The following is a 10,048-nucleotide window of genomic DNA, read 5'->3' on the forward strand; positions in this document are numbered from 1 at the left end:
TTTTTTTTTTTGTTAAAAAAAATAATATATCAACTTATATTGTTTCTTTTTCCTTCTCTTTTCAACTCTTTTGCTTTTATAGGACAACAAATATGTAGGTTGAATGGATGTCTCTTAGAAATTAATATCAGTCACAGTTCAATTCCTATTCTTAATTAGATACTTTGATGCCTCCCATAGATCAATCCCCAGTGATTATCTTGTGTACGCATTTGGATACACATCGACAGGATTTGCTCAGCTACTCAATGACACAGAATTTATTTGAAAAGAAAAGAAGCATATGACCATTTAAATCTCCATTTAGGCACACAGCAACTCCCCATTGCTTAGGGGGTAAAAAAAAAGTAACGCTTTGAAGTTAGAAGATCAATATCTATGCATTTGGAGTCCACATGCATAGGATTGTGCATGTACTTCCTTCAGGTAGACACGTGTAAGACATCACTAACTCCAGCCAAGTCCCGTGGTAGAGCAATTCTTGAAAATTATTGTTGTAGGCAATCTCGATCAAGAGTAGGTATTGAATATAACTACCCTAAAAAATCAAGCACATACATCCTTGGCATGTCATCTAAAATTTGGATGGTTCTCTCTGACTATTACTTGCAGGTAATAGGTTGTACTAAAATTCAGCTTCGTCTCCATTGCTTTTTGCAAGTTCATCCAAAACCTCGATGTGAATCGAGGGTCTCGATCCGAGACTATGATAGCTAGTATCCCATGTAGTCTAATTAAATTCCTAATGTATAGATTTGCTAGCTTTTGTATTGAATCTGTGACGTTGATGGTAATAAAGTGGATATTCTTCGTTATCATATCGTTTACCATCGAAATAATGTCTTTTTTGGTTGGCACCTTCAATAGACTTATCACAAAATCCCATCGTTGCTTCCTCTCATTTCCTTTATGGGATGTGAAAAAGCTCTATCGACCGATGTTTAGCCTTAACTTACTAGCAAGTGGAGCATTGCGCTACATACTTTGCAATATCTCTCTTCATATATATTATTTCACCGGTGTAACTTTTTTATATCTTCGTACATCTTGGTAATTCCAGGGTGTACTATGTCGTAGGGAGTTTGGCGGAGGAATATGTGCTTCTAAAAGATTTTTTATACTGTGCCCAATAGAGTTAAGAATTTACCCAGTATGGAATATCACATTGTTCGAGGAACCCTAGATGCTATCGGAGTAAAGGATTGCCTCAAAAGGTCCAATATACATATCATATTTTAGACTGACACAAGAAGAACTTCTAGAATTAATTTGAAACCATATGATATTATTATACTTGGTTTCTTTAAAAGTCTTTTTTGTTTTGTTTATAATAATCTCATATAGTTTTACATTAATTCTAAAAGTCCTTCTTGTATCATTCCAAAAATGAGATGAATTTTAAAATTACCATTTGATCAAAATTCAATAATGATCAAATGATATAAGAGTGACTTCTAATATTACTCATGGTTTTATGCTACAATTCAATTCTGAACTATATGAAACATGAGATTATTAATCTTTTTATCTCACATGGGATTATTAATCTATTTATCTTTCAAAAATACATGTGGAAATATAGACCTGAAATATTCAAACAACGCTATCAGAAAAATCTTAAACTTTTAAAGCCGTAAACAAGCACTGATTCCACAGGAACAGTAAAAACTTTGCTTGATACTGAAATTATTATTTTGGCCTTTCTCCAAAAACAATAATTTTTGTTTGATATTGAAAGACGGTTTTAACCTTATTGAATGGTAAGGATGTGGAGGTATTTTTGGACATTTTTTGTCTTTTGATTATTATAATTACAGTTTTGCCTTTTTGGTTGTCAATTGTGGAAGAGGATTTAAGGTGTTTTTGTCTTTTCCTTCATGTAGTCTACAGTAACTTTTGTTGTCCCGCTCATAATTACCGTAATACCCTTATTTTAACTCTTTTGCCCTTCTTCAAATGCGCACACATCATTTTAGCGAACGAAGTGGCAGAAATCTTATCTCCTCCCTTATTTTCGTGGATTTTCTAAGAGAAGAGAGAAAGCGAGAGAAGCATTTGAACTTGCTTGAGAGACAGAGAGTGAGAAGCACAGGTGAGAGGAGAGTGAGAAGCACGTGGAAATACTGAAATATTATTGTACGTTTCTTAACTATTCATGGAAATAACAAACAGTATCGAGCTTAACCATGGCTTTGATAATCCAACTTTACAGTAATCTTGGAGAATATCTTTCCTTCCGTCCAACATCTTTTCTCAAGAATATTTTCTCCAACCCCACCAAAAAACAGCACCACTTTGGCTTCTGGGATGAACTTCCAGACGGGATAACGGAGAACATCTTCGGTCGCCTGAATCTGATTGATCTGGTTCGCTCCGGCGGCGTCTGCAAGTCTTGGAGGTCGCTACAAGTCGGCGCTACTCCTCAGCCAAAACTGCAATTCCTTGAGCTTCTATAGCATGGCTGAAGCCACAGTTTATAATATAAAGCTACCTAAGCAAGCACAGGGAGGATGGTGTTTTGGGTGTTCCAGAAGTTGGTTAATGATGGCTAGAGGAACAGAGTGGGAGCCAGAGGTTTTTCTCTTCAATCCCTTTTCAGGATTCAAACCGAACCTTCCATCATTGACAACAATCCCATGTTTTCGAGATTATGTTGCGCCGGATCCAGACCGGTTTGCTTCTTTTGTCGGGAAGATTGTCGTGTCGGCTACAGATTCTGCAGAATTGGTTGTTGCGGTGGTGTGTTTTCATTATCACGTGTTGGCGTTTTGCAAGCCGGGGGATGAGGAATGGAGGGTGTAGGAAGGAGGGAATGGTGATGATGAGGAAGGTGTTAAATACTTCGACATCATGTTTTGTGAAGATGGCGGCACGCTGTGTGCTTGGGTCGGCGTGGAGACGGAGATGGAGGGCGGCTCTGCAAGGAGTTATACGACTTGCATGAAATCGGGGGACCGTGAAGTGATGTTGAAAGTAACTCCATTTGTTGTAAGCTTGAACGACATTTTTTTGATCTGGAAATTGGCCAGGAAACTTGGATTGTTGAGGATGGAGCAAATATTTTCAGCTTGGTGGAATCTGATGGTGAATTGTTGGTAGTTGTCACGGTTTCCAATGTTCACTTCACTAGATTTGAGGACGAAGAGACAGACGACTAAGACAATGAGACAGAGGAGGAAGATGAGATGGAGGAGGAAGAGGATGAAGAAGAGGTTTTGTTTGATTTTATTTACCTCAAAAAGAGAAGATTTGTAGTGTTGAAGGTTGAGTTTTCTAGTGATAACAGTGTCGTTCACAAGGCTAAGAAGTGTAGGTGATAAAATGTTATTTCTGTCAATGGGGGAATCAGTATCTCTTTCAGCCAAAGATTTCAATGGGTTTAGAGGGAATCTCATTTACTTTTTAGAAGACATTGATTATACTTGTGTAGATCATGATCCAATGGTTTATCGTGAATCTGGTGTTTTCTACCTCGATGACCAGAGGATTGTACAGTCTTTTCCTAGCACTCATCCATCGCAGTCTCTAATGTGTTGGCTTACACCACACATCCATGGTTAGATGAGCCCCAGCAAAGGAAAAATTTCTTGTAATCTTATCTGCTCATTCAATAGAAATTCCTAATTTTTCAACTTCAATCTTCTGATGGAGCTCTGGATATACCAATGTACAAGCGTTCAATATTCAATATTTAACTTTTCAAGTACAAAATGGCATCAATACACTCCTTGATTATTTTCCCCATTTAAGCATAAGTGTCAAATCGTAATAGAGACTGTATGTATACATATAGGCCTTTGCAAATAACTCATGGCAACATGGACCATGCTAGTACTGATTAAGAAGGGGACTACCTTCCCTGGCAAGCACAAAAAGACCACCATCTCCCCTTGAGATTCTAATATCATCGTCAAGGTATGTAATCAGAAGCCAGGAGCTACTACGGTCACCTGGAATGGGGACCTTAAGAGGCGGCTGACCAGAAACGACTCGTGAAATACTTCCCACAATGTCCTGCAGTGGACTGAGGGATTGCCGCACAGGCGACAGATTGATTTGCTGCCCAAAGATATCTAAATTTTCTGGGAAATCAATACTTGACTTTATCTCTGGAGGGGGAATGGTGCCTTCCTTAAATGCAACCTGGACATAAAAGTGTTGATGATGATGATTTTTAATGTTTACAATTAGTTATTTTCATTTGTAAATTGTACAAAGACGGTACGTTTTATACTATTATTCAAACTATTATCCAAAACACATGCCATCTTGTTATAGAAAATTTTGTTCAATCAATAGATACTTATTGCTCATAAGAATGAATACCTGTATTCTTGTAGGACTTCGAACTTCAAAAGTAGCAGAAGCACTAAAAGACAAAGTAGCAAAAAGGCTAGACAACGTGACCGAGTTCACAATGGTAAGACCGTTGGTGTCAATTGCTTGGCGTATCTCTTTCACTTTCAAGAAAGGTGATGTCCCTACTGCGAGGAGGGGCAATAGCTCAGAAAATGCAGTGTACCTGATTAGTGGCCGCGGGAACAAAATGGTGTGAGAAAATCAGGATCAAGTGTACTGAGTAAAAACTAATACTAGATACAAAAAGCAATATTAGTCAGTTTTGATCCATTTTCATCAGGATGCTCTCCACACTGTTTCATTTACCCAGAGGACACTGAAAACAACTATTTACATACAGCATTGTCTATAACATTTACATCATCCTTCTATTGATGCATTATCCTATACACATGCCTGCCACATAGTCCAAGTCAAAAATAGAAGAGAACACAAACACACGCCTGAATATGATCCACTCTACTAAGTGATCAACTTTCCAGTTTCTATGAGGTCTCCACAGCTCATCCTATCAATGGCTACATTCTGCTTCCCAATAGTGTCATCCCTGTCCTTAGTCCAGAAATGACATATATCAAAGGCAGTTATGCACATTATCGGCAATACAATTAGTAACTTTTTTCAGAAGAAGATGAGAGTGCACAAATTTGTGTAGCGCACATACATTTAGTAAAAAAACGATATAATAACCGTCCATTTGCTGGCTGAGATACTCATACAGAAAAGACCCTCAATACAAAACACGAGTTTAGACTAGGATTTGGTTTACCAAATCTGAAATACAAAGTATGCTATGATACTCATGTAATGCTATATTATTCACTTAACAAAACAATGAATGGTTGATATGAATTAAAAGGCTCTCAAACAAATATGTAACCATGGAAACCTCAAGAGAAAATGCAATCACAAATTTTCATAAGAATCAGATGATTCATTCAAAACAATACAAGCAAGCAGGGTAACTTGAAGCACTCCCATTTGGAAAGACAAGGTTTTAGCGCTTATTTTCTTGGAAGTGATACATTTCCATTGAACATACCGTTCTGAGGGCCAAAATATGATAAATATCCAACATCTTCAAATTTTCTGTTTTCAGTGGCAAGTTCTTACTTTTCTACTGTGGCATCTTCAAAGTGTTGGAATCCAACATTATTAAGATTATTCAAGCTAAAACTGACAAGGTTGACATTTTAGAGTTAAAATTAGTAATTTGTGCAAGAACAGGCAAATGTATCCTTTGCCTCAAATCTTATTACTTTTTTTTTTCAGTGAGAACCAAAATTATCAAGTTATCAAGTATCGTCAATGATAAGTGATGCATAGTTTCAACAAAAGAACCTCTGTAGTTAATTTAAAAACAATCTTATTGAGGGATTCAACCCAACAGTGAAAAGAAATAAATAGAAAAGGTTTTTCTTCATAATCCTTTTTGAAATACTGAAGAAACTACTGTACTTGGATTGCACCCTTCATTCGAGTACTTCAAAGAAAAAAAAAAAAAGAAAAAAAAACACTACACACTAAAAATAAGCGATCAACATTATCGACACTGTTGACATACAAAACTGAATAATTGCATTTACTATTAATTTAAAACCCATTTATACACACAGATCTTAAAAAAGACGATCTTTTTCTTTTTCTTTTTTTGCCAATTTCAATGCCATAAATCAAGATTCTCGAGAAATCACTAACACCTAATTCAGTTACAATGCAACTGAATTATATCGTAATCAAAACTATCCAATTCAATTCAAAACAAACATAGAAATGCCACGCCAAAAATGAACTCACAGCAAAACCCAGTTGCCATCGAGAGCCCCCGGGGCCTCGATCGGCGCCGGAGTTGGATTCGCCGCCTCCAGCTGACTCACCAGCTCCGACACCTCCGCCCTCACCTCAGGCCCAGCCCTGAACCCCAACTCCGTCCCGTAAACCGTGTCCACCAGGCACCGCTTCAGCTCCGCAAGCTTATTCCCCAACCCATCTCCCTCGTCCGCCACGTCAGCCTTATCCGTGGCAGTCCCCGCGGCGGCGGGGCTACCGTTACCGACAGCAACAAACTCATCCTCCTCCGTACTACCGGAAACAACACCAGCGTCGTCTCCACCCCACTCGTCCTCGTTCTCGGGGGGGTCCGGAGGCGATTCAAGTTCGGGTTCGGGTTCGGAGGGCTCGCCCCACTCGTCAGAGACCCGGGGATTGGGGGAGGGGTCGGAGAGAGAGGAGCGGGTGAGGAGCAGGGAGGGAGGGGATCTGAGAAAGCGATTTCTAGGGTTTGTGATAGAGAGAGAAGGAGAGAGGAGAGGAAATGGTTTGCTGGGATTTGGGGTTTTGGAGAAGAGAGAGAGGTGAGAGTGTGAAGTGGTGGTGAAGAGCAGAGCCATTGCTTGGAGTGCTCAGTGTGTGGTAAGATTGATTGTGAAGTTCTTCTGTGACATATGCTAATCAAACAGGGTTTTAGGAAAAAAAAATCATTTGCTTTTGGAGGCAAGAGTTTCCAATTTTTTTTTTGCCACAAAAAAAAAAAAAAAAAAAAAAAAAGAGGAGATTTTTTTATAAGAGTAATGATATTTAGGTTGGTTTTGGACCTTTGGATTTGGTATTTCAAAAAGTGTGATTTAAAAATACAACTTTTAAAAACGCAATTAAGTATTTTGTAAAATCCCAGTTTGACATTTAAAATTACAGTTTAGCTTTTAAAATTGTGTGTTTAAAAAAAAAAAATACCTCCTTACTTGCTATTTGAAAACGCAAACGCAATTTCAAATAATTTATTTTTTGCGATTTGATTTAAAATTGCATTTTTTTTTTTTGTCTATGAAATGACAATGCCAAACACACTCTTAGTATACTGCCATATTATTTTTATATAATTGAGATGACTTGACATTGAAAATTAACCTTAATTTTTTTTTAAAAAAAAAATGATGGTCCAAGATTTAATTTTTATTCTCACATTGTCATGTTGTATAATAGTTTTTAAATAAGGGTATTTGTATAATAAGTCCATGAGTCAACCCTCCAAAATTTTTAAATCTCTAAGTTTTTTTTTTTCTTTCGAAAATTTACTCTCTGGGTCAATGAAAATGACAATAAAATCCTTGCCATAAAATTTTTTTAACAACCGTTAGTCAAATTTAAAACGTACCGTTTCACCTAATTAAAATATTAATTTAATTTTAAAATAAATATAACAAATTAAAAAAAAAAATTTAAAAGAAGAAAGGACAGCAGTGGTCAAACCCTCAAAAGAACAAATTTGAGGGTTTGCCCTAGGGGGGCCGAACCACCCCCTTGGGCCCAAGGGAGTAGTTCGGCTACCCCCATACAGTCGGTTTGGGGGGCCGAACCACCTTAGGCAAAATGGGGTGGCCGGCCACCCCCTGTCCTTTCCTTTTCTTTTTTCTTTTAATTTAATTTTTAGATTTATTTTTAAATTAAATTAATAAAAATTAATATTTTAATGAGCTGAAACGGTGCATTTTGAATGACTAATGGGTGTTAAAAAAAATTTATGGAAGGGATTTTATTGTTATTCCAATTGACCTAGGGAGTAAATTTTCCAAAAAAAAAAAAAAACTTAGAGATTTAAAAATTTTGGAGAATTCGCTCAGGAACTTATTATACAAATAACCTTTTAAATAATTGTGATGGCGGAGGAAGGGAGAGAATGAAAAAATTTTGAAGCACAACAAGAAGGCAAGGAGATAGGTAAAGGGGACCTAGCTCAACCACTCTGTTAACAATTTAATGATTAATATAAAATGATTTTATTTAGAATCTCATCTCTACAACTTAACAACTTTACAAAAATTGGGAATATCAACGGTCAAATACATTAATTTAACAAAACAAATATATTTAACCACGCACTCATAGTAAATACTAAACTAAAATTTAAGATATTTAACAAGACCTTATAAAAAATATTTTAAACTTTCAAGGTTGTAAATTTAATGTTTTCTTGAAATTTAGGAAACCTTTTAGACTTCCAAGGTTGCTTAGCTCCCACTACGAGAATTCACACCCGGCTCAGCAAAACTTTAGCTAAATTTAACCAAAATATTACTTTTTTATTTTTATTTTAACTATCAATTTTTTTTAAGTACTTACATTTGGCTCAACATTTTAATTATCAACTTTTAATATTTTATTTAAAAAATTTTATTTTTTATTCTTTATGTAATTCTACGAGAAATGAGAGAGAAGTTTAAATGATTTTTAATTAGAGAAGAGATGATGAAATGATTTTTTGATTAGTAAAATTATACATTGTTGAACTATAGTGCTAGGATTTAGGGTTTAGGAAATAGCCAAAAGTGAATGCTCACTTAAGCAAAATAGGTCATTTGTTTGGCCAATTTCTTACTATTTGATTAGGGACCAGTTAGGGGTGGCAAAATGGGTACCCATACACGACCCGATTACGACCCGCGGGTACCCGTTACACGATTAGCCTATATCCAGATACGACCCGTTTAGCTAAACGGGTAATCGTGTTTGACACGATTATGACACGAAAGTAACCGGGTAACCCGACACGACCCGTTTTACCCGTTTAAAATAACCGGGTCTAATTGTGTAGACACGACCCGATTACCCTAAACTATAAATTTTTTTTAAAAAAATAAAATAAAATTCAAAATTGTAATAATAATACTGATACATCAATATAATCAATGCAAAAAATTGAGTTATAAGAGATTAAAGGCTTTAATAAAGGATAAGAAAAAAAAAAAAAAATTGGAAAGTGATCGTAATTGACAAATTGTACTCCAAAAGAAATTACTAAACTCATAATTTCATATAAACTTAAAAGTTAAAAGTTAAAACAAGTAAGTTCATTTATTAAAATAGTCCACTTATAATTTAGTCCCGGGTAAATGAAGACAACACGCGGCGTGTAAAATTTTTTCTTTTAATTAAAAAAAATAAAATGCACAGGCGTGCTATGCACGCCGTGTGCTCTCAATCATCACCCTTTAGTCCCACATGTAACAAAAGTGTTAAAAAATTAATTTAAACAATAAAAATCGCAGTTTCTTGTCAGCTTGATGAATGGAATTACTCCTTTGGAGTTTTCTTGTTGGCTTTCTCTTTTGTTGGTAATTACGTACTTAACTCCTTTTAAGTTTGATATATATGCATCTGTTTGGGCACAAATGGCCTTAAGAGTACGGAAAAATCTTCTCACAGTAGTACTTAACTGGTTATTAGATCTGCTTGTGGATTGAGTGCCAATAATAATATTTCCAAAAATTTCTTCAGACAAAAGGTAGAGAAAACAATTAAAGAAAAAGAAAAAAAGAGTGATAATTTTGGTAGAAGAGAAATTGAATCAAATAGAATCTGCTTTACCAATTAAATCGGAAACTTCTACTTCCACATGTGTGATTGAAAAAAGAGAAAAGAGAAAACTTGCATACATACATGTACCATAATGTAGCCATAGCCCGTAGGCATGTTTTGTAAATCTTGCTACATGGATTTAATTACCATTATTGTATAAATTGTCAATAAAGTGTGCTACTAAAAAGAAATACAAAAAATCAAAAAAAAAATGAGTGAGGTGAGCCGTCTAAAGCGAGGCAGAAAAAAAGAAAGAAAAAAACCGGGTCTGGCGGGTCGACCCGCCAGACCCGGATACTGAAAAAATAAAGAAAAAAAACCGGGTCGACCCGCC

At 36.0% G+C, this 10,048-nt stretch overlaps 1 protein-coding gene across 1 annotated transcript; it reads right to left on the bottom strand.

Annotated features, from left to right (window-relative positions):
* Nucleotides 1-3,658: 3,658 nt before the first annotated feature.
* On the bottom strand, nt 3,659-6,798 carry LOC132175605 (plastoglobulin-1, chloroplastic). The gene is made up of 3 exons (XM_059587599.1): nt 6,157-6,798; nt 4,327-4,522; nt 3,659-4,143 (listed from the first exon to the last, which is right to left on the bottom strand). The coding sequence occupies exons 1-3, from the start codon at nt 6,747-6,749 to the stop codon at nt 3,829-3,831; spliced, it is 1,104 nt and encodes a 367-aa protein (XP_059443582.1). The 5' UTR covers nt 6,750-6,798; the 3' UTR covers nt 3,659-3,828.
* Between the last annotated feature and the right edge of the window lie 3,250 nt (nt 6,799-10,048).

This window comes from Corylus avellana, chromosome ca3 (assembly GCF_901000735.1).
Source record: "Corylus avellana chromosome ca3, CavTom2PMs-1.0".
NCBI lineage: Eukaryota > Viridiplantae > Streptophyta > Magnoliopsida > Fagales > Betulaceae > Corylus > Corylus avellana.